Source organism: Corvus cornix, chromosome 26 (assembly GCF_000738735.6).
Source record: "Corvus cornix cornix isolate S_Up_H32 chromosome 26, ASM73873v5, whole genome shotgun sequence".
Classification (NCBI taxonomy): domain Eukaryota; kingdom Metazoa; phylum Chordata; class Aves; order Passeriformes; family Corvidae; genus Corvus; species Corvus cornix.
In genome coordinates this window covers 2038838-2062632 of record NC_046354.1, presented here as the reverse complement: position 1 = coordinate 2062632, position 23795 = coordinate 2038838, and the positions used below count along the sequence as shown (strand labels likewise).

Below are 23795 nucleotides of genomic sequence, written 5' to 3'. Positions count from 1 at the left end.
CGGTTCGAGCGCTGCTGGTAATGAGGGGGGGTTGTGAGGGGGCAGAGCATCCCATGGGATGGGCTAATCCCTGCTCCGAGGGGCTCGGGGGCAGACAGATGGGCAGGGAGAGGAGTGGAAGCAGCACCAGCTGGAGCAGGGGGATGAGCAGCAGGAGCGGCCCAGGAGCTCTTGGCAGCATCCTCAGCTCCTCACTGAGTGTTCTGGGGAGGGCAGCGGGAAATGAGGCTCTGCCGGGCTGGGGGAGCGCTCCGTGCACCATTTCCAAAGGCTTTGTTAACAAAGAGGGATAAACCAGCCCAAAATCCCCGCTGGAGTTCTGTGGGAAGGGGTGCTGGAAGTGGAGCTGCTCCCACAGAGGGTTCGGGGAGCAGGGGCTGCACAAAGAGCTCAGGATTTGGTTGGGGGTTTGATTTTTGGGATCTTTAGGGATCGCAGGAAGCTGTGGAGGAGGCTGGAAAGGCCATCAGGAAGTGCCCTGGCACTTAAAGAGTTTCAATTAAAGATTCCTTTGTCACAGAATCCCAAAATCCCAGACTGGTTTGGGTTGGGAGGGACCCTAAAGCCTATCCAGTGCCACCCCTGCCATGGGCAGGGACACCTTCCTCTGTCCCAGGGTGCTCCAAGCCCCGTCCAGCCTGGCTTGGGACACTTCCAGGGATGGAGAATCCTGTTCCAGGGCATCCCCACCCTCACCAGCCGAGAATTTCATCCCAATATCTTCATTATTTTCACAATAAAATCGAATTATTTCTCCCCCCCTCCCCACCAATATCCCGTGCGCTTCTGGCTTGGTGTTTTCCATCAGAAACGCTTGGAAAGGAGCATTTATGGAGGAGGGGGGGAAGAATGGGAAACAGCAAAGGAGGAGGGACAACAATTCCCCACCCAGATTTGTCCCATCGGGGACAAAAAGAGCTCCTTCAGCCGCTCCCGCTGCTCCGGGCACCGCTGGAATTCTGCCCTGCAGTGACTCTCCGTCGGGCTGGTGGCCAGCGGGGAGGCACAGCTGGACTCCGGAGCCTCTGGAATCGCATGGAATGCCCGGGGCTGGAAGGGCCCCGCTGACCCCGCTCTGTGTCCCCCCAGGGCCGCCGTCCCCACGCGCCCGTAGAGGCTCCGCAGGACCCCGCGCAGGATGGGAGGCGCCGCTGGATTCATCCACACTTCCCTGGCCGTCGGCACCTTCCTGGGTAAGAGATTCCCGTGGGAGAGGCGGGAGGGGCTGGCGGAGCTGGGACATCACCCGGGATTCACCGGGAACCGCCTCTCCACGGCGGTGCCCAATCCCAATTCTCCGGGAGGTTTGGGATGTGCTGTTCCCAATATCCCTTTGGGCCAGGAATGTTTGACACACGCGGCCCCCTCTCAAAATTCAGATTTAGGGAGGTGCAGGAGGAATTTCCTCCTGCCTGTGGGATTCCACACCCATTTTTCCAGGTACGCCTTGCTGGCAATATCCCACCTGCAAAGATCCCCCTGCTCCTTAGGGAGCATTTCTGGATCTCAGGGAGCATTTCTGGATCTCAGGGACAAATTCCAGATCTGAGGGACATTTCTGGATCTCAGGGAGAAATCCCAGATCTGAGGGACATTTCTGGATCTCAGGGACCATTTCAGGATTTGGGAGATGATTTCCAGGTCTCAGGGCCCATCCCTGGATCTCGGGGAGGCTCAGGCTGCTCCCTGCAGGTCCCTTTTCCGCAGGGAGACATTTCCTCTCTGGCTGAGATCGGATAATGTCCTCCAGCCAATCCATCACCCCGGGCAGAGCCGGCTGGCCTGTCCTTATAAATATCCAATTACCTTTTAATGTTCTCTGCATCCCCGAGGAGGCCCAGGCAGGGGGGGCTGCCCTGGATCCCGAGGCAATTATCCCGCTTGGAAATTGGCCTGACCCCGATGCAGCCCCGGAGCTGGAGTTGGGGTCTCCCATCAACCACCTGAGTTCGGGCAAACCTCCCAAAAATCGCTCCCTGGGAAGGCTGGGAGGGTGATTTTCACTGAGCTTCGGCTGATGAGGCCACAGAGCTCCGGGAGCTGGGACAGGGAGAAATCCGGGAAACACGAGGAGGGATCGGGACAAAAGGATGGATGAGGCTCAGGGAAACGTTATGGAGTGGGAAAGGAGCCAAAACCTCCAGGTCTGGAGGGAGATTTAAATATTTAAAGCTTCTGAAGTGCACAGAGACCACTCTAAAAGCCCAAACTCTCCCCAGCCTTTGTTCATTTGGGAAAACCTCTGGAAAATCTGGGAATCCAAGCCCTGACCTTTTGTTCCTTAGAAAGCTGCTCGTTTAAAATAACCCAGAATAAACCCTCGGCTCCTCAGAGAGCTGCTCCTCAAGAAAACCCAAATCCCGCTGGATTTCCTACCAAAGCCATTTATTGCCCAACTCCCTCCCACGATCCAGAGGCTCCAGGGCCGTGCCGTGGATGTCTGCACAACCAGGAATTCAGCTTGGAAAACATTCCACCGAGGAAATCCGTCCTTTCCCGGGCTCCAGAGCTGGGCTCAGCACAAAGGCCAAGTGCAGCCTCCTGTACACCTGCGATTTCCAGGCCTGGCTCTCAGCATATTCCTAAAAATATCCTAAAAATAACCCAGAAGGGAGGCTCTGGAGTCACCTCCCTGCAGCTGCTTCTCCAAATCTTCATTTTCAGCTGTTGTGCTTTCACCTGTTTCCCGTTATTTTGGTGCTTGTTATCATTTTCCCTAGTACTGAAGTTGTTCCAGAGGCGTGGTGGGGTTTTTCCCATCATTCCAGCTCTCCCAGCTGGGTGGAACATGGAAAATTCCCAGCAGGTCCCTCTGCTCCTTTGAAATTTGGCTTAAAAACCTTTATTTTGTGCCTGTCTTCTCCCTGTTTTCCAAAGGCCAGAGCATCCAGGACAGATCCTGCATTGGCAACGTTAAAAACTGGGAATTCTGGGGTTGGAGAACTGGCCCAGAGCAGACTCGGAAGTTCTGGGATTTATCAGTTCTTAATTTTAACCTTATCCCCACCTTGTAACTGTTTAATTAGTGCTTTAATCGACCCCTTATTTGTTTAATGAGTGAAATCCAAGCGTTTCACCCCCAGCACCTTGGAATTGTGGATTAAAACTCACCTGAACTCCTGGTATCGATTCCAAGTGGGAAAATCAATGCCTGGCACTCGCAGCCATAACCTTGGCAGGGACAAAGGGACAGCAGAGGGACACAAGCTCCGGGTGGCATCGGGAGGGAGGATGAGCCTGATTTGGCTCGACTGGAATAAAAAATCCCATGGGAAAGGGCAGGGATGGGAGTGGCACCAATAGATATTTTATTTGTTAAATAAATAGAAATTATTTACCTTATGCTCCCTAATTAATCCCCAAACTAAAGCTGTTCAGCCTCGACCCTCTCACCGCCATCTATCAGAGCACAATTAACTCATCTATCAGCACACAATTAATTCTTTCTCATTAATACCCCATTAACTCATGATTGGTTTTCCCCCCTGGTCAGCAGAGTTTATTCCAGCTGGGACTGACCCGAACGGGAGAAATTTCCAGCTTTTCCTTTAGGAATGGAACCATCCTGGCAGGAAAGCAGCGCTGGCTGGGAGGAGAAACAACCCCCGAAATGCTGCTTTTCCTTAATTCCAAAGAATCCAAGCTCGCTGCCTCTCCCTGTGTGGCACCGGGGACCATCCCGCTGCCGGAGCCGGGATAATTGCCTGGAGCAGGGACACGGGGAGCAGCTGCTCCCAGCCCAGAGCCAATTACCAGAGCTCCTCTCCCACCCCACCCCACCCATCCCATCCCATCCCGTTGCAGCCTCCTCCCGGAGCAGCCGGAGCGCGAGGCAAACCCCAGGAGCTGCGGGTCAAGGGCTGCTCCCGCTGATCCCAGGCAGTTCCCGGCTGGAAGCGCCTCTTCCATAAAACATCCCGCTCCCGGGAATCACTTCATTTACAGGGGGAAGGAGACAGGTTGGCGTTGGCACGGCGGGTTGGAGACGCTCATTAATTCAATTACAGAGCAGGGAAGGATCCTGGAGCCAGGGAAGCAGCTCGGAGCTTATCAGTGCTGGTGGCTCCTTCCCTGATAAGGGCCAGGCGTCTCCGGGGGGACAGGGATGGGCAGGACAGACGTGCTGGCAATTATCCCACCGGCTGTTCCTGCAATACAGAGATTTCCAGGCAGATCCTGCCTCGCTCTCGTTCACTGCGTCCCTTCCCGGCCGGGTTTGGAGCACTCCAGGCTGTGGGAGGTGTCCCAGCCCACAGCAGGGGTGGAACGGGATGAGATTTAAGGTTTTTCCCACCCAAACCAGTCTGGGATTCTGGGGTTCCCCCGTGTGGAAGGGGAGCTGCTGGGTGGGATTTGCTGTTTGTGTGAGGCCGGAGGGCAGCTGGCACTTCCCAGTGGCACATTGTCCCCAAAGGGTGGCCCGGGCATGGCGTGGAGAAGGCAGGTGGGGCCTTTGTCATTCTTGTTCCTCCCTGTTCTCAAAACCAGAGTCAAACCCATGTCTGAACACCCCAAAAGCAGCTTCAGGCTCATCCCAGCCATGGAACAGAATGGTTTGTACTGGTTTGTAGTGGTTTGCTCTGGTTTCCACACCAGTAACAAACTGGTTTGAGGTGTCAGGAGCTGGTGGTGCCACAGGGACAGAGGGGACCTGCCAGGTGTATTCAGAGCCGGGAAGGTCCTGGTTCTCCCCTCTCCTCCCTCATCCTGGAGAGGATTTAGGAAGAACGAACCAGGCAAAGTCTGCACAGGCAGAGGAGGAACCTCAGGGACAAGGGGACATCCAGGTATTCCCAGCTCCAGTTCTGCCCGCACGTGGCGTTCCAGGAGGTCCCTGCTCCTTCCTCCACGTGTCCCCAGGAATGCCGGTCCCTCTGGAAGGGCGGGAATGGTGCAGGATGCTCGGTGGGAATCGCAGGTTGTGTTCCCATAGCCGGGGCGGGGCTGTGCTGACAGATGGGGCGCGATCATCACATTGCTCCTTCTCTGCTCCTCGCTGCCGGCGACACCCTACAAAACTGAAAAGGAGGATTTTTAGGAAGAGCCGAGTGGAGCTGAGCGGGTTTTCCCCTCTCCCGCAGTTTGGTGCCAAGCCCAGAGCGGCACGAGGAGCTACGGGCCGGTGTTCGAGGAGCAGCCGTCCCACACGCTCTTCCCTGAGGGCTCGGCAGAAGAAAAGGTCACCCTGTCGTGCCGGGCACGGGCCAAACCTCCCGCCACCTACAGGTGAGCTCGGGGCTCCTTCTGCACCAGGAACGGGATAAATCCATCCCAAATTCTGCTTTGCCTCCTGCACTTTTATATATGGAAAATTATTGACTTGGGAGTGAGATTCCTCGTCCTGTGAGGAGCTGGGAAAGGGGCTCAGCCTGGAGAAAAGGGGGATCAGGGGGAATTTCTGGCTCTGCACAGGTCCCTGACAGGAGGGGGCAGCCGGGGGGGATTTGGGATTTTATCCCAGGGAACAGGGACAGGAGGAGAGGGAACGGCCTCAGGCTGGGCCAGGGGAGGCTCAGGGTGGACAGCAGCAGGAATTTCCTCATGGAAAGGGTTGGAAAGGGCTGCCCAGGGAGGTTTGGAGTGCCCATCCCTGGAGGTGTCCAAGGAATTCCTGGATGTGGCACTCAGAGCTCAGGGTGGGGATCGGACACAGCTCAGACTCGATGATCCTGGAGGGCTTTTCGAACCTCAACAATCTCCCAATTCTGAGATGTTCCACCCCTCCTAGGGCACAAAATCCAAAGCTACGAGATCCAAACCCACCTCCAACCCCACCCCAGCTGCAAAACCACCAGGCACAGCCCCACAGGTGCGGCTGTGGGGATTTATCCCTGTCCCTGCTCCCGCTTCTCCCGGCAGGTGGAAGATGAACGGCACGGAGCTAAAGCTGGAGCCGGATTCCCGCTACAGGCTGGTGGCCGGGGATTTGGTGATCAGCAACCCCGTGAAAGCCAAGGATTCCGGCTCCTACCAGTGTGTGGCATCCAATTCCAGGGGCACCGTGGTGAGCAGGGAAGCCTCGCTCCGCTTTGGCTGTAAGTTTGGCACCACCAGGTAAATTAAACGCGACCACATTTAGGCTGGGCTTAAACTGAGCCCGCCTGGAAATAGGCTGGAGGGAATCTCTCCAACACATCATCCCACGGAGAAATCCCCTGGCGCTTCCATAGAGATTTGGAGCATTTGGAGTATTATGGAGAAAGCCGATGATATTTTTGGATCTCCCTGTGCCCAAACGAGCCCGAGGAGGGGCAGAGGAAACGCAGAGGTTCCTCCAGCTGCTTTTCCCTGTCCGGGTTTCACTCTGCCTGTTCAGTTTTGCAGGAATTCTCGGCGGAAGAGCGGGACCCCGTGAAGATCACCGAGGGTTGGGGGGTGATGTTCACCTGCAGCCCCCCGCCCCACTACCCAGGTAAGGGGGCCACAGCAGGGCATGGGGCCCCCAGGTTTTCTGGGAAATTCAGGGAAGGAAATTCAGGGTTAATTCAGGGTTTGTAAAGCAACAAAGCAGAGGTGGGACTTGGTGTGTCCACGCAAGGACCAGTTCCAGCCTGGAATCCCAGTGGGTCCATCCCACCCAGGAAGACACCAACAACCTGCAGAGTTGATTCCTTTCCCTTTTTTCCCCTATGGAAGGACCAATTCCAGCCTGGAATCCCACTGCGTCCATCCCAGCTGGGAGGACAAACCTATCCAGTTTATTCCTCTCCTTTTTCCCCCAGGTTTATCCTACCGGTGGCTCCTGAACGAATTCCCCAATTTCATCCCGGCTGATGGGAGACGTTTCATCTCCCAGACCACGGGCAACCTTTACATCGCCAAGACGGAGGCCTCGGACCTGGGCAACTACTCCTGCTTTGCCACGAGCCACATGGACTTCATCACCAAGAGCGTCTTCAGCAAGTTCTCCCGCCTCAGCCTGGCTGCGGAGGGTCAGTGCTCTTGGATTATCCCAAAAATGCCAATTCCTACGGGAAAAATCCAAATTAATGAGCCACTGCAAAGCATTTGGGATCCACGGCGCCCAAATCATCCTCCAGCTTCTCTTAAAAGCTTCAAAAATATGGATGGGCTGGGATGGGAGGGAAGCAGGGATCTCTCTCCAGGATTCCCTGTTTCCCATCCGTGGAGTTTCTCTATTTTTAAAGGATGTTTCTGGGGCAGGGAAAAGGGAATTAAACAGGAGGAAGGCCTGGATGGACATGGATTGGAGCAACCTGGGATACTGGGAGGTGTCCCTGTCCATGGCACAGGGGGACTGGATGAGCTTTAAGGTCCCTCCCAACCCAAACCATCCCAGGATTTTGTGATTCTCAGGAATGACAGAGCCTTGAGGTTTTATAAAGAGATTTCTAGAGACTTCAGCAAGAAAAAGAAAATTAAACCTCTGTCCCCTCACCCAAACACACAAAGGAGTTGGGAAGTCCTTCTGCCCTTTGAGACCCCCGGGTGGCATCTTGGTGTCACCCAGGTCCCCTGAGCGGTGTTTTCCCTGTGGCAGATGCCCGGCAGTTCGCACCCAGCATCAAGGCCAGGTTCCCTGCGGACACCTACGCTCTGACTGGGCAGGCGGTGACCCTGGAGTGCTTCGCCTTTGGAAAGTGAGTGCAGCGTCCGCGTGGATCAGGATTGGGATTGGGATGGGGAGGGAACGGCAGAAAGGGAGGGAATGGCAGAACTTCCACACGTTCTCTCTCCAGTGGAAGCGCGGACAGGGAGGGGAATGGGAAGAGGGAGGAACTGGCTAAAGCCAAAGCCCAGCGGGAACAGGACTGAGGTGGCCACATGAGGACTGAGTTCAGCCCCGATTCACCGGATCGGCTTTTCCGCAGCCCCGTTCCCCGGATCAAGTGGAGGAAGCTGGATGGGCCACAGTCCTCCAAGTGGATCGGCAGCGAGCCCCTGCTGCAGATCCAGCACGCGGGATTTCAGGATGAGGGGACGTACGAGTGTGAGGCGGAGAACGCCAAAGGGAGGGACACCCACCAGGGCCGCGTCATCATCCACGGTAACGCATCCAAACGTGTCCCTTATCCAAGGGGACACATCCAAACGTGTCCCTTATCCAAGGGGTCACATCCAAACGTGTCCTTTATCCAAGGGGACGCATCCAAACGTGTCCCTTATCCAAGGGGTCGCATCCAAACGTGTCCTTTATCCAAGGGGACACATCCAAACGTGTCCCTTATCCAAGGGGTCACATCCAAACGTGTCCCTTATCCAAGAGGACGCATCCAAACGTGTCCCTTATCCAAGGGGACGCATCCAAACGTGTCCCTTATCCAAGAGGACGCATCCAAACGTGTCCCTTATCCAAGGGGACACATCCAAACGTGTCCCTTATCCAAGAGGACGCATCCAAACGTGTCCCTTATCCAAGAGGACGCATCCAAACGTGTCCCTTATCCAAGGGGTCGCATCCAAACGTGTCCTTTATCCAAGGAACGCATCCAAACGTGTCCTTTATCCAAGGAACACATTCAAACACGTGTCCTTCACCCAGGGAAGTGTCTTTCATCCAAGGTAACACATCCAGGTTACCTCAGCCTGATCCCAGTTTTTCCTGAAGTTCAGGAATGGCCTGAAGCTGAGAGAGGGACGGTTTAGAGGAGATATCAGGAGGAAGTTCTTTGCTGTAAGAGTGGTGAGGCCCTGGCATAGGGTGGATGGGGATGGTGGCACAGGGGATGTGGCTTCCCCATCCCTGGAAGTGTTCCAGGCCAGGCTGGGCAGGGCTTGGAACATCCTGGAATGGTAAATGTGTCCCTGCCCATGGCAGGGGTGGCACTGGGGGATCTTTAACTTCCCTTCCAACCCCAACCATTCCATGATTCCACGATTTGATGACTCAGGAATGGCTGCATTTACTCTTAAGAAGAGAAACCAATTCCCCAGCCCTGGATTCTGCCCTGATCTTGCGCAGCCAGGGCCCAGCAGGACCCGGCCGTGCCTCTCGCTGCACAAAAGGCCAGGGCTGTTCCCGTGGCAGATCCCGCTGTGCCAACAACTGCGCCGGCAGCGCTGGCACAGGGACATCCTTCTGCCAGCCTGGCACCGCCACCTCTCAGCTGAGCTCCTCGGCTCTGCCCCCTCTCTCTTGTCCCCTGCAGCCCAGCCCGACTGGCTGGATGTGATCTCGGACACGGAGGCTGACATCGGGTCCGACCTGCGCTGGAGCTGCGTGGCCTCCGGCAAACCCCGGCCCACGGTGCGGTGGCTGCGGGATGGGCAGCCCCTGACGTCCCAGGTACCCCCAGCCAGCTCTGATCCCGCTCCTCCAGCCCCAGCCCCTCCTCCTGCCTCGCTCCTGCATCCCAGCCCCGGTTCTCACCCCGCATCCCTCCTCCATGTGCCCCCATCGGGCTGCGAAGCCATGGCACGATCCCCAGATCCCCATCCCAGCCATTGCTTCGTGCAGCTGCAGGGACTCAGGGCCGGTCAGCAGGGAGGACAAACAGCGCCTCGTGCCTGTCTCGGTGTCACCTGCATGTCGCTGCTCAGGTGCCTCAGCAAACAGAGCCCGGCGACGTGCGGGAGTGACCACGCAGACATAAAAGCAAATCCTGCGTTTTCCCCCTTGGAAAACCAGGCCGGCCTCGAGGAGTCTGTGACAAAACTCAACCCTGACCCAGCTGAGGATTGAGTTCCATTTTTTTTGTTTGTTTTTCTCATCTAATGGGTTCATCCTCTTGTTTGCACAGAACCGCATCGAAGTGAGCGGTGGAGAGCTGAGATTTTCCAAGCTAGTCCTGGAGGACTCTGGCATGTATCAGTGTGTGGCTGAGAACAAGCATGGCACAGTTTATGCAAGCGCTGAATTAACAGTGCAAGGTAATTCCTCATTTCCCAGAGCTCTGGGTTCCAATGGGACACTGAAAAAATCTCTTCCTAATATCCTGATGTGATCCTGATATTGTGATGTCGCAGCGAGATGGGAGCAGGCAAAAACTGCTTCGCTCACCACTGAAGTGGTTGCTGGTTCAACAGGACTCTCTGCAAGCCTTTAAATTTTCAATCCTGTGTGAATTCTCTGTGAAAGGGAACAAAAAATTCTGTTTAGCCACAGGAAGTGGACAGGACAGCAGCACTACAGCTGCTCTTCCATTACAAATTCCTCTTTTTTGGAGGAAAGCGGTCCAAAAAAAAAGTTCAGCCTCCATTCCGCCTGCTTTGGTGGATGGTGACTGGACCTGAGCTCTGCCAAACTTGTTCCATGTTAGTCCAAAAATTTATCTCCTCGTGGAGATGCCAGAGATAAATTAAAGGCCCTGAGCACCAACTGCTCATCATTAACACACCGAGGCCAACAGGTAAATCCCAATTCCATCTGCAGTTCCAGGAGGAGTTTCAGGCAAGCTGGATGTCTGCGTTGGTCAGGATATTGAAGAGATTATCCTCGACATGTTCCAAAGCAGCTGTCGTTGTGTCTCTCAAAGACCTTGCACTTGTTAGGGTCATTCCCATCGCTCCGTCCCACGTAATTCCCGCCTGGGAGGCGTCAGGATCCACCCAGCAGCTGAGGAATTCCTCCCTCATCCCACTCTCCAGACTCTGCCTTGCTTCTCTTACTGAGCCATCCAACAACAAATCGATTCCCACTCACACGGCGCTGAAATTCCCGCAGGGCAGGGTTTCTAATCGTGCCTTAATCCTCTTTTTTTATCCCTGTAGTCTTAGCTCCAGATTTTAGACTAAATCCCGTGAAGCGGCTGATCCCGGCAGCCCGGAGCGGGAAGGTCATCATCCCGTGCCAGCCACGAGCAGCACCGAAAGCCACCGTGCTCTGGACCAAAGGGACAGAACTCCTGGTCAACAGTAGCAGGTAGCGGCACAGTCAGCTTCCACCTAGAAAATGTAGCTAAAATGATATTTTTTTTTACCAGAAGACTGGACTCAACGATCCAAATGTGCTGCTGCATCCCTGAATTTTGTTATTCCTCTAATTTCCTCTTTAGCAAACTCTTACATAATATTTTCCCGCCTGTTTTTGTCCCCAGTTTCTCTAAAATCAGAGGAAATTCCCAAATGTGCAGCGCGAGCCAATCTTTTCACCTTCCTTTGTGTGGCTCCCCTTCCTTTGCAGGGTGACGATTACGGCAGACGGGACCTTGATCCTGCAGAACATCAGCAAATCCGATGAGGGGAAATACACCTGCTTTGCCGAGAACTTCATGGGCAAAGCCAACAGCACTGGAATCCTCTCTGTCCGAGGTAGGGATGTTCATTTGGGGTCAATCGAGTCAGAAACGGCTAAGAATGAATGATGTGATTTTTCTCCTCTCCTCATACTCCCAAAAACCAGAAGAATCGGGGAATCAAAGTAATTTCAGGTGGAGAAGCAAAACTTCTCCACCAACAAATGGCCCCTGAGAAAAGCGTTTCCATTTTCTAATCCCTCCTCTTCCTCCTGTGAAGCTCCAGCTGTTGGAGCGGGATGGGGAGTTGGGAAGGGAGGGTTTGGATACTGGGATGGGATATTTGCAGCTAACGGCCCTCCCCGCTTGTTCCCTGCAGATGCCACCAAGATCACGCTGGCACCATCCAGTGCTGACATCAACGTGGGCGAGAACCTCACCCTGCAGTGCCACGCGTCCCACGACCCCACCATGGACCTCACCTTCACCTGGTCCCTGGATGATTTCCCCATCGACTTTGACAAGTCCGAGGGGCACTACCGGCGAGCCAGCACGGTGAGTCCAGAGGGAATTCTGGACCGTCCAAAAGGATGGAAGATTAATTCCATCCTCATTATTTGAGTGTTTGTGCCCACCAAAGCCACTCCATCACCTTGCCCGGAGCAAGTGAACTCCACATTCCTGGAAGTGTCCACGGCCAGGCTGGATGGGGCTTGGAGCAACCTGGGACAGTGGAAGGTGTTCCTGCCCGTGGCTGGGGTGGACGGGATGGGCTTTAAGATCCTTCCCAATCCAAACCATTCCATGATTCCATGATCACTCCCCTCCTAAACTGGAGCGGAAAGTCTTGTGGATAAAGGCAGGCAGACATCACTCAGTGGTCACTCAATGGTCACTTCATGATCACTCAATGATCAATCAGTGATCACTCAATGATCACTCAACGATTGCTAAATGATCGCTCAGTGATAGATCAATGATCACTCAATGATTGATCAATGATTGCCCAATGATTGCTCAGTGATTGACCAATGATCCCTCAATGATCACTCGTTGATCACTCAATGATCACCATCCCAAGCCAAACAGACCCAGCACAGGCTTGGCCTTGGTTAGGGCTGGATCCATCTCGGATCCATCCAGCTCCATCACCCATGGGGGAATCCTTTCCCATCTCCCGCTTCTTCATCTCCATGACAACCCGAACACCCAAACCCAAACCCTGCTGAATTCCGGACCGTGATCGGGCGCCTTCCGACGCTGTCCCCGCTGTGTTCTCCCGTTCCCTGCAGAAGGAGGCCATCGGGGACCTCAGCATCTCCAACGCGCAGCTGCGGCACTCGGGGCGTTACACCTGCACGGCCCAGACCGTGGTGGACAGCGCGTCCGAGTCAGCCACGCTCACTGTCAGAGGTAATTCCTGTGGGAATGTTCCCTGCTCCCGAGAAACCCAAAGGAATGCCACAGTGCAAGGATAAATCGCTTTTGCCTTGCAGCCCCCTCACCATCCAATATGTCCATGATAAAGTTTAGTGGGTTTTATTTTCACTCCAAATTTGGATTTGATCATCTTGGAGGTCTTTTCCAACCTTCCCAACCAGGCTTAGGAGCATTTCCAGAGGCTAAAGCTGGAAGTGAGGCTTTCCAGCTTCCAGAAAAGAAAGGCCTGATGTGAATTTAGGATTTGCACAACGCACAGAGTGTTAAACTTCTGGATCTTCCATCTCAGTGACACATTTCCCATCCCCCCAGGACCTCCAGGCCCGCCCGGGGGGGTGGTGGTGAGGGACATCGGTGACACCAGCGTCCAGCTGAGCTGGAGCCGCGGCTTCGACAACCACAGCCCCATCGCCAGGTACCTCATCGAGGCCCGGACCCTCCTGTCCAGCCAGTGGAAGCAGATGCGCACCAGTGAGTGTCCCCACAGCGGCACTGGTGGTACCGGTGGCACTGGTGACACACTGAGGCCACCGGCCCCCAGCCAGTCCTGGCTCTGTGCTGCTCCTCGCTCTATTCCTTCCCCTCTGGTGCTGTTGGATTTTACAGATCCCGTAAACATCGAGGGCAACGCGGAGACGGCGCAGGTGGTGAACCTCATCCCGTGGATGGATTATGAGTTCCGGGTCTTGGCCAGCAACATCCTGGGAATCGGGGAGCCCAGTCTGCCCTCCAGCAAAATCCAGACCAAGGAAGCAGGTGGGTGTGGGGACAGCCCCAGGTCCCTGTGCCTGACTGCTGGGAAGGGAAGGCTGGGTGCTCCCAAGGGATCAGTCATCTCCTGGAGAGCTCCTGGAGCTGAGGCCACCACAGGATTTTCCGCCTTTTTGCCCATTTCTGTGTCAAAGACAAGCAGGGTTAGAGCTGCATTTTCCAGCACTGCATCCAGCTGGGAATGTTCATTCCATGTCCAGCGTCTTGGACAGAAGGGACGGGAGAACAGCAGGAAAACTGCTCTGAATCCACCAAACACAAACCAGCTCCTTCCTAATAAAACTCCCCTCCCCATCCCTGCTTTTGAGCACCATCCTTGTCCCCTCAGACACCAAATCCTTGTCCTGTGCCCCCACATAACCCGGTCAGGCACAAGCCAGAATTCCAGGCGGGATTTTCATGGCTGAAAACAGAGCCCAACCCTTTCCTGGGAGCTGTCCCAGCCAGTGACACCGGTGTCGTGCCATGACTGTGCCCATCTCCATCGCTCCCACCTCCTGAACCCAACCTGTGCTCTCTGCTTTTCTTTGGGGACCTCACAGCACCGACGGTGGCACCGTCTGGGCTCGGCGGCGGCGGAGGTGCTCCCAACGAGCTCATCATCACCTGGACGGTGAGCTGGGAACGGGAAAGGGAAAAGGGTGGGAATATGCGGCATTTTTTGGGGAGAAATCAGCACTCCCATCCCAATTTGGACATGAGGTTGAGCCAAGGGCTGGTTTGGACGGACCAAGCCCACATTTCCTTCGGGAAATCAGCACCGCCATCCCAGTTTGGATGAGCCAAAAGCCGCTTTGGACGCACCAAGGCTCCCTCTCTCTTCCCAGCCAATGCTGCGGGACTACCAGAACGGGGATGGCTTTGGGTACATCGTGTCCTTCCGGAGGAAGGGCAGCCAGGACTGGCTGAGGGCGCGGGTGCCGCACGCGGAGTCGCTGCACTTCGTGTACCGCAACGAGAGCATCGCGCCCTACACCCCCTTCGAGGTGAAGATCAAGGCCTACAACAGGAAAGGGGAGGGCCCCGAGAGCCTCACGGCCATCGTGTACTCGGCAGAGGAAGGTAAAGAGGAGCGGGAGAGCTGGGAATGTCCAGCATGGAGAGGAGAAGGCTCTGGGGAGATCTGAGAGCCCCTCCCAGGGCCTAAAGGGGCTCCAGGAGAGCTGCAGAGGGACTGGGGACAAGGGATGGAGGGACAGGACACAGGGAATGGCTTCCCACTGCCAGAGGGCAGGGCTGGATGGGAGATTGGGAAGGAATTGTTCCCTGGGAGGGTGGGCAGGCCCTGGCACAGGGTGCCCAGAGCAGCTGGGGCTGCCCCTGGATCCCTGGAAGTGTCCAAGGCCAGGCTGGACACTAGGGCTTGGAGCAGCCTGGCACAGTGGAAGGTGTCCCTGCCATGGCAGGGGTGGCACTGGATGGGCTTTAAGGTCCCTCCCACCCAAACCATTCCATGACTGCACAGACTCCGAACTCCCCGTTTTGTCCAACCGCCGTTTCCTCAGCCAGATCCTGCAGATCTGTGTCCATCCGGGAGCTCAGACATTCCTTTGGCTCCCAGAACATCAATTCCAGCACATTCACCTTCTCCTCCAAACACGCAGGGAGACGATTCCCCAAGCCCGGCCCCGACGCCCACAGAGCCTCGGGGCAGACACGGATCCCAGAGCTCACAGCTGTGGCCCTGCCTGTTCTCCTAAATCCCTAAATCCCTGCCCCTCGCTCCGTGACACACCACCAGCTGTCTGCCCACGGGATGATGCTGCGGGAAAATCTTTTGTTCCCAACGGGGCCCAGAGTCAGGAAAGGGATTTTATTGCTGTCTTTCAGAACCCAAAGTGGCTCCTTACAGGGTCATTGCCAAGTCTGTCCTGTCCTCAGAGATGGATGTATCCTGGGAGCCCGTGGAGCAGGGAGAAGTGACCGGAGTGCTTTTGGGATACGAGGTAGGAGATTCCAATGGGAATGGGAGACACTGAGAGCCCAACAAGGAAAACTGGCCCGAGTCATGTGAGGTGAAAGGAAACGGCATTTTGACTCCAGAGGTGGGGGATAATTCACACCACGTGGCTCAAATGGGGCTGGCACTACTGTCTCAGGAGAGATTAAGAGGGAATCATCCCATTTTTCCTGCCTGCTGTTCCCGGGAGGCCGTGGCCTCATTCCTGGGCACACACCAGGCAAAACACACGGAGAGCAACAGCCAAGGCTCTTCAGGATGGGCTGAGTTGGGACCTGCAGATCTCTCCTTCCTAAACCCATCGTGTCCTTTTCTGTCCAGATCCGGTACTGGAAGGATGGGGACAAGGAGGAGGCGGCCGACAGAGTGAGGACGGCGGGGTTGGTGACATCGGCTCACGTCACCGGCCTGAACCCCAACACCAACTACCACGTGTCAGTCCGAGCCTACAACCGGGCAGGCACCGGCCCCCCCAGCCCTTCCACCAACGTCACCACCACGAGACCTCGTGAGTGAGCCCTGACCCCTCCACCTTGCACAGGATCCCCCAAAATCACCCAAATTTTGATCTTGGCGCCCTTGTTTGATGTGCTTTGAACTCACCACGGTGGTGACAGCCCTGCTGAGGTTCAGGGGATGGGTGGGACCAGCACAGCCTTCTCCTCACTCCCTGATTTACCAAATCCCTGTCTGGTTTTGCATCCCTTAGCACCAAAAAGGCCACCTGGGAACATCTCCTGGACTTTTTCCGGCTCCACAGTCAGCATCAAGTGGGACCCTGTGGTGGCCGAGGCAGACGAGTCGGCAGTGACGGGGTACAAGGTACGGCCAGCGGGGCTCAGCTTCTCCCGGGGCTGATCCAAGGAAACCACAGGGAACGGGAATGCAGCATTCCCTCTTCCCACAGATGCTCTACAGGCAGGATTCCCACTCGGCCCCCACCCTGTACCTGGCCAGCAAGAGCCGGATCGACATCCCCATCCCTGAGGATTTCACCCACGCCTTTGTCCAGATCCGGGTGACCGGACCCGGCGGGGACGGGACCCCAGCAGAAGTTCACATCCTCCGGAACAGCGGTACCTGTGCTCCTCTGGCCACACCCTCTCCACTGACCACACCCTCTCCAAGGCCAAATTCCCCTTTCCAAGGTTCTCCAGAGACGCTGGAGCTCCAAGACAGGAGCTCATCCCCAGGACACCTCCTGTCCCTCCCCAGCGCTGTCCCCACAGCCACGCCCCCAGCACGAGCCCAATCGATTGGGTTTTCAAATCCCGCTCTCCCTTCCAGGGCCATGGGGGAACATCCTCCCACAGTGTTTTAGGTTGAGACTCTGGAATTGGTCTTTTCCAGAATTGATCTTTTCTGGGATGGGTTTTTGGTTTCCTTGAGCTGCTCACTCACAGGAATTCCTGACTCCTCTCCTTCTCCCCACTCCTCTTCCCAAACTCCGTCCAGCCCTGAACCAGCTTTAGGATTTGCAGCCTCCAGATCCCCCAACACCCAACTTCCCGAAAGTGAAGAACTAAAAACTATTTCAGTTTTCCACTAAGAGTGAAACCCCGACTCCATGGGGCTGCAGCTCCAGCAAATTCCCTCAATTCAGGGGGTGAATTCTCAGGGCCCAGCCCCAAATTCCTGCTCCCAGCATTCCCAGGAGTTTTATCAGAGCCAAACACAACAGAACCCCATAAAACCCCACTCCCCTCAAGCTACCCGCGGTGTCCGCGCCACCCCACAGCCGCTCCTTCCCTGTTCCCTGTTTTTCCAGGGACGAGCATGATGGTGGAGGACTCAGGGACGAGGCCGGTGCCACACGCCGTGGTCATCACCACCAACTCCCTGCTGATGGTGGCCCTGATCAGCTCCCTGGAGCTCTGACCGCGCGCCGGACACGGCTCCGGACACGCTTCCTCCCGATCCCGCGGGAGCAACGCAACATTTGGCAAATCCCACTTCGGATCGGGGCAGCACCGCGGGGAGAGGATTTGACCTCGTGGTTGGAAGGAAGAAATAAAAATCAGCTTTTTTTGTTTGGGTTTTTTTTGGTTTGGAGGAACAAAAGCTTTCGTACAAGACATGGGTCTTTAACCGATTAAAAGTTTTTTAAGGAAAACGAGGAAAAGGAAGAATTTTCCGGGAATTCTGCAGCCAACTGCCCCCTCCCCCCCACTGTATCCATAGGTTTTTCTGCCTTATCAAGCCATGTATGAGATAACCAGACTGCGAAATTTGACTTTTTTTTTAACTCTGTACAGTGAATTCCAGGGGGGACGGGGACTGAGGAGTTCAGGGAGCAGCAGCGTGTTCCACACCCACCCCAGCACAGCCAGCTCGGAGCATTTCTGGGACAGGATCGATCCCTTTTCCCACAAAAAAGAGCCAAACCCTGCAGGAACCAGCCCAAGGAGACAAAGCCACAGGAGGATCGAGCTCTGCCCCAGCCTGAGAAGCTTTTTTTACACCTCTGGTGTTCACTTGTCTGAGCGGTGAGGTGCACATTCCGTCTTTTCCCATGTCCCACGTGCTTTTGGGGTGGATTTGTCACCCTGTTTGCTTCTTCCTTTTCCATTTGGGGAGAAGGGGAAATGGAAAAGGGGATACTTTTCCAGAATCCCGAATTCGGGCAGCTCTGCCTAAAAACAGAGGTGTCCATAAATCCAATTTCAGAGGGGCTTCAAGAAGGAATTTTTAAAAAACGACAAAATTAAAACAAAAACTGGAGACTCGAGGAAGCCACCGCTACGACGACGAGGAAAATTCGGACTCGGATTCACCTCCCTGCACTGAGAATTCATCCAGCCAAACTTCCAGGCTTGGATTGGGGCTGCAGAGGTTGAGATCCAGCCAGGAAGCAGCTCTGGATTCCAGCTCTGAGGCTCAATGGCTGCCGGACATCCCAAGGAAGCAGTGGGATGCTGAGGAGCCCCCCTGCACTCCAGAGGCTGGGAAAAGCAGGAATGCTGAGCTGACACTCACAGGACTGGTTGGGAATCGATGTTGGGATTGAAATCTCTGTCTCCCAGTAAAGCAGTTGACCAAAGTTAACGAGAATTGATTGCTGTTGCTGCATCCTGAGGGTGCTTTTAGGGAATTTTCCCTGCCTGTAATTCCTCAATCCCACAGAAGGCAGTGCCAGCCTGGGCAGTCCCAATCCCAGAATTTCCTGGCTGGGCCCTGACATGCAGTTTTCCCACTAAATGCCAATTCCCTGCCCTTTTTAGCCCAGGTTGTGGCAGGGAAGTCCCTCTCCATACAGGGCAGCTCAGGTTTTGTTAAGCCCGGTTTTGGGCAGTCCCTTCTGCCATTCCATCAATCCGGGCTTGGGAGAGCCCTGGGGAAGGATCTGCCCCGGCAAATCTGGTATTTGGACCTCGGGAAACAACAAAAATCCGTATTTAAAGCTCAGAGGAGGAAAAAGCTTGGAATCCTCCTTAAAACCACTTGGAGCTTCCTAAAATACAGCCCAGGGGTGAAAGGTGTGCAGAGGCAGGGAGAGAACGGGAATTGATGGGATTGGAAGGGAGGATGAAGAGAGGGAAGGGAGGAAGGATGGACAGAGGGAAGGAGCCCCACACAGCCCCAGCCCCTGGTGATCCCAAAGGTCCCGGAGCTCCGGGCTCAGCTGTGCTGGGGCAGCTCCTGCCCTGTCCCCGGGAGCTGCAGGGACACCCCTGGTCACTCCCCAGGGACCCCCCTGGTCACTCCACAAGGACACCCCTGGTCACCCCTGGTCACTGCATAAGGACACCCCTGGTCACTCCACAGGGACAGCCCTGGTCACCCTGCAGGGACAGCCCTGGTCACTCCACAAGGACACCCCTGGTCACTGCATAAGGACACCCCTGGTCACTCTGCAGGGACACCCCTGGTCACTCTGCAGGGATAGCCCTGGTCACTCCACAGGGACACCCCTGGTCACCCTGCAGGGACAGCCCTGGTCACTCTGCAGGGACACCCCTGGCCACTCTGCAGGGACACCCCTGGTCACTCCATAAGGACACCCCTGGTCACTCCACAGGGACACCCCTGGTCACCCTGCAAGGACACCCCTGGTCACTCCACAAGGACACCCCTGGTCACCCTGCAAGGACACCCCTGCTTTAATGGATTTCTCTCCTGGAGAGGAAAACCAGCAGCGAGAGAGAAAGGTGGGAACAGGAATTCTATCCCAGAGGATCAGGGAATGGGATAACAGCTCCATGAGCAGAGGATGGAGTGAGAAAGCCCCAGAATCAATTTATGGGGGTTTTTTTGCTGCCATCCCATGAGTTACACCGATGTTACTCAGCTGAGAGAAGCCTGAGGAGCTCCCAGGGATTTATCCACAATCCCAGTGCTCCCAGCTCCTCCTGGATCTGCCTGGAGCAGCCCTGGAAGCTCCCGATTGCTTCCTAAAGCTTGGGACCACAGAAATTCCTCCCACTGGGAACAGGGAGCACACAGAGTTCCCAGAGAGTCTGGGGTTTCCATGGAATCTGTGCCATCCTCGCCTCCAGGTGACAGTGAAAAATCAGGAAAAAGAAGTTCAGGCACCAATTCAGAGCAGAAAGAGACACTTCTTTCCCAAATTCCTGCCGTTTATGGTGGGAATTCAGGGGCAGTGGTTAAGAAAAGATGATTTGAAGGGAGAGATGGAAAAAAGGAGTGATGGGAATGTTCTTCCAAAGGTTTTTGCTTCAGCACTGAGCTCCAACCTCTGCTATTCCTTTTCCTGCCTCTCCCTTCCTTGCCCTCAGCCTGTCAAGATAAACATCCCCCAATCCTTAACATCCCTTCAAAAATCAAAGAACATCCCCCAAAAAAATCCCATTAAAGGCCCCTCTGACAGCTGGACCCCAGCGGCCATCCCAGTCCTCGATCTTCAAATAAAAATTCCAATTACGGATTCATTTTCCCTGCTCTGGACACCTGGCTCCCCTCAGAAATTAAATACCCCACAATCCAAAGATGAAGGGGATTTTTGGCTCCCGCTCTGACCTCCCCAGCAGAGCAGGGAGAGCGGGATTGTGCCGGAGCTTTCATCCCGCTGGATTTGGGAATCCCAGCTGGGCCCAAGACGCTGAAATTTCCATGACAAAGAGCAGAGAGGGTCCTGCAGATGGGGCAGCTCTGGACCATTAACTCCCAGCCTGCTGTGATGGGTCATTCCCAATTTTTTCCATGTTCAGGAAGCGAAAAAAAAACCCACAAAACCCTCTGGAAAACAGCTCTGGAAAGTGCCTGGTTTGGTTTTCATCCAAAGAAATAAAACCCAATTTTTCCATCGGTTTTCAACCAAACAAATAAAATGATTTCCCTCCATTCCCAGCTTTTTTCAATGTTAAAGTGTTTTTGTGTCGTTCTGGTAAAAGGATAAACTCGGGAATGCTGAGGTTTTTAACGTTAGAGCTGCACTGTTGTTTTCCCGGGATTTGGGTGTCCCTGTAGCTGACAGGGAAAAAGGGATCAAACAGCAAATGTGGAAGAAAATTGGGGGAAAAAAAAGTATTTAATAGGTCCTTCCACGGATTCCAGAGCTCCTGGTTTATCCTCATCAACCACCAGGAAAAATGAAAGATCCCAATCCCACTGAGCTGTTCCCGTAAAGATTTTAGGGATGAGCTCAGCTCTGAGTCAGGATCAAACACCCCCAGCTCTCATCTGCTGCTTCCCAGTGCTCCCTGCTCTGCACCACACAGGAATATCCCAGAAAATGCTTTTTCCAGGATGTCATGGAAGGGAATAAACTTCCAGAGGGAAGTGGGGCATCCCTTGTCCCCAGCGCTGGGAGCAGGCGTTGGACTGGAGGGAAACGACACCGGCTCAAAACCAACCTCATTCCTCTCACCCCCTGACTGGGGCAGCTCCATCCCACAGAATTCTTGGAGAATTTTAAGGAAATTTAAGGAAATTTAAGGAGACATTTAAGGAAATTGGAGGGAATTCGACAGGAATAAGGATGGGAAGTTAAATTAAAAAAAACCCAAATAGCTCGAGGGAAAACAAAGAGGAGCTGGGAGCTGTTTGCTGTGGCTCAGGGGGCTCCAAATCCCAGCTGGATTATTCCAGAATTCCACTGGAAGCACCTGCTGGAAATCCAGCTCAGGTTCTCCAGCCCTGTCCTGATTTTCCAGGCCCCAAAGTGGCCAAAAATACTCAGTTATAAATTGTGTCTGTTGAAAATAAATGATGAATATCACCTAAAATAGTTACAGGATCCATGGAGTGTCCCGAGCTGGAAGGGAAGAATCATCAAAATCCAGCTGTGGATGACCCCAAGAATCCCAGCCCGAATTCCTGAATTCCTAATCCTAATAAAGAGCCAAAGCCAGGGAATTGCATCAAACTCTGTTCATTTCTCCGCTGCTCTTTTCCTGCAAACGTGGCCCAAGCAGCAGAGCCCGAGGCTGAGCAGGATCCCCACGATCGCTCCGCTCCCGATTCCCAGCACCACTTCATAAACCTCCTGCTTCTCCCACACTTCCCAGTGCTGCTGCTCCCGCTCTCTGGGGCCGGTGGCGTTTCCCAGTTCCTCCCCGTTGGCCGCCAGCTGCTGCTCCCAGGTCAGGGATTTCTGGAAGTCGAGATCCACCAGATCCTGAGGGATCACCCTGAGGCCAAAGTAGATCCTCTTGACGAGCTGGAAGGAGCTCAGCACCTGCACGTCGCAGCGATAGGTCCCGGAATGCGACTCCAGAGCCGGGGAAAAGCTCAGGGAAGGGCTGGGATTGCGGAAGGGATGGAACAGGAGGTCGTTGGTGGTGATGAGCCCGCGGGCGAACCTCCAGGTGTAGCCAAAATCCTGTCCCTCGAGGCTGGCGGCGTCCGGCGAGAGGCAGCTGAGCTGGAGGGGTTTTCCCTCGGGAACGCTGAGGTGCCGGAGGCCACAGATCCAATCGCTGAGGCAGCGGGAACGCAGCACGGAGCAATTGCGGCGCTCCCCGGCCGGGCTGAGCTCGCACAGCCGCTCCTCCTTGACGCCCAGCCCGCAGGTGACGCTGCAGGGCGTGGAGTTGACCACGAGCCGGGCCTTCAGCCCCAGCAGGACGGGCTCCGATCCCGAGGGAAGCGCCGCTGGAACGCGGAGCAGGGCGCACAGCAGGATGGCCACGATGGGGCCGTGCTCCATCTGCGGGGGTTCTTCCAGAGTTCAGCACTCAAATGGGCCCAGAATTGTTCCATGAACCTGCCGGGTTCTTCGGAGTATCTCTGACATCCCACCTGATCTAATCCTTCCAGCAGGGAAAGGCCTCCCGGATGTGGAGCTGGAGGCACAACTGAAAAAAGGCACGGCAGCGCATTACTGGATCCAGCAGGGCGGGAATCGCAGGAATTCCATCAGGAATGTTCTCTGAACGGGACAGCGGGATGTTCCGATCCATCGGATCCGATCCAACTCCGCCCAAATCCCACCAGTTTTGGGTGTATTTGGCAATTTAAGAGATGAAGTTCTCCCCTCTCTGTAAGAACTCCCACGTTAGTTTGGGTGGATTTCTGCTGGAAAAGCAGCAGCTCCAGCTGAATTTTCCCACCAAACTCCAAACTGACAGCAGGAATCGCTGCTGGAATCTCCCAAATAACGCTGTGGAGCGTAAGGAAATCCCCAAATCCCAGTTCCTTATGGAGGCCCTGCCCAGTCCTGACTGATACAAACACATCCCAGAGTCTGAAGCACTCCCCAGATCCAACCCCAACATTCCAACCTCTACTCGGGCTGATCCATAGGAATCCGGGCCGAGCTGGTTTGGCTCCAGTCACTCTGTGTCCACACCAGGCCCTGGAGCCGTTCCCATGGGAGCAGCTCTGATGTCACAGCCAACAACAGCCCCCAACATTCCAAGGAAGAACCCTCAGGGAAGGCCGAGCAAATCCTGGGAGCTGAGGGCTCCCAAAGCTCTGGGTGAGGCTCTGGATGCCATTCCCAGCCTTGGAAGGAGCCACGGGAGCTGGGAGAGCTCGCACAGCCCCCATTCCCGACGGATCCGACCCCAAACCTCCACTGCTGGATCCGCAGGAACCATTCCCACGCTGCCATCCCAGGAAAACGCTCAGAGAGGAGACTGCAGAGGGATCCGTGTGGTGCTCAAGCATCCCCAAGAACAATGCTCAAGTGTTCTTCCCTGGAAAATCCAGGTTTTCTCACGGAGGAATCCCCCCCAGTTCTACGGAGCTATGGAACCACGTTCCTCAGAGTTTTTGGCCAGAGTTTCATGGAAAAGGCATCCCATAATCAGAGTCTCCTGATCAGCAGCTCTGGATTCCCACAGGGATTTGGTTTTCCAAGTTTTTCCGCACATAAGGAACATCCGATCTATTCCCAAAGCTCCAGGAGGGGGATTTTCCAGCCCCAATCCTCCTTGGAGCTCCGTGTTCAGCTGCCCTTTCCCAGCCTGGCTCCGAGCGCACTCAGGGATCTGGGAATTCCAGACTGGCCTGGGTGGGAAGGGACCTTCAATCCCATCCCATCCCAGCCCTGCCGTGGGCAGGGACACCTCTCCCTATCCCAGGCT

The 23795-nt window shown here is 55.1% G+C and overlaps 3 protein-coding genes across 5 annotated transcripts in view; 1 reads left to right on the top strand and 2 right to left on the bottom strand.

Moving 5' to 3' along the window:
• The window catches only part of CNTN2 (contactin 2), a 25138-nt gene extending 6787 nt beyond the window's left edge, over positions 1–18351 (top strand). Inside the window, exons 2-23 of one of the 2 annotated variants that reach the window (XM_039565160.1) lie at positions 1090–1193; positions 5082–5226; positions 5860–6035; positions 6317–6412; positions 6723–6932; positions 7502–7601; positions 7833–8008; positions 9111–9247; positions 9702–9831; positions 10672–10822; positions 11084–11211; positions 11515–11690; positions 12428–12548; positions 12888–13046; positions 13182–13331; positions 13889–13959; positions 14174–14408; positions 15177–15292; positions 15628–15814; positions 16016–16128; positions 16214–16382; positions 17075–18351. In XM_039565160.1, the coding sequence (XP_039421094.1) occupies positions 1139–1193; positions 5082–5226; positions 5860–6035; positions 6317–6412; positions 6723–6932; positions 7502–7601; positions 7833–8008; positions 9111–9247; positions 9702–9831; positions 10672–10822; positions 11084–11211; positions 11515–11690; positions 12428–12548; positions 12888–13046; positions 13182–13331; positions 13889–13959; positions 14174–14408; positions 15177–15292; positions 15628–15814; positions 16016–16128; positions 16214–16382; positions 17075–17184 (3111 nt within the window). In that variant the 5' untranslated portion in view covers positions 1090–1138 and the 3' untranslated portion in view covers positions 17185–18351. Of the gene's footprint in view, positions 1–939; positions 1194–5081; positions 5227–5859; positions 6036–6316; positions 6413–6722; positions 6933–7501; positions 7602–7832; positions 8009–9110; positions 9248–9701; positions 9832–10671; positions 10823–11083; positions 11212–11514; positions 11691–12427; positions 12549–12887; positions 13047–13181; positions 13332–13888; positions 13960–14173; positions 14409–15176; positions 15293–15627; positions 15815–16015; positions 16129–16213; positions 16383–17074 lie in introns of those variants that run through there. The other variant, XM_039565159.1, reaches the window with a different exon arrangement.
• Positions 3795–23795, bottom strand: part of RBBP5 (RB binding protein 5, histone lysine methyltransferase complex subunit) — a 37294-nt gene continuing 17293 nt past the window's right edge. The window contains exon 14 of one of the 2 annotated variants that reach the window (XM_039565171.1): positions 3795–5018. In XM_039565171.1, coding sequence (XP_039421105.1) covers positions 5011–5018 — 8 coding nt within the window. In that variant the 3' untranslated portion in view covers positions 3795–5010. The remainder of the gene's footprint in view (positions 5019–23795) is intronic. The other variant, XM_039565166.1, reaches the window with a different exon arrangement.
• TMEM81 (transmembrane protein 81) lies at positions 17390–23795 on the bottom strand. Its single transcript, XM_039565172.1, has one exon. It carries the CDS (start codon positions 22412–22414, stop codon positions 21638–21640), a length of 777 nt encoding a protein of 258 aa, XP_039421106.1. The 5' UTR covers positions 22415–23795; the 3' UTR covers positions 17390–21637.

Coding starts and splice junctions, on each gene's coding strand:
- TMEM81 (XM_039565172.1), bottom strand. CDS start 22,414: ATGGAGCACGGCCCCATCGTGGCCATCCTGCTGTGCGCCCTGCTCCGC.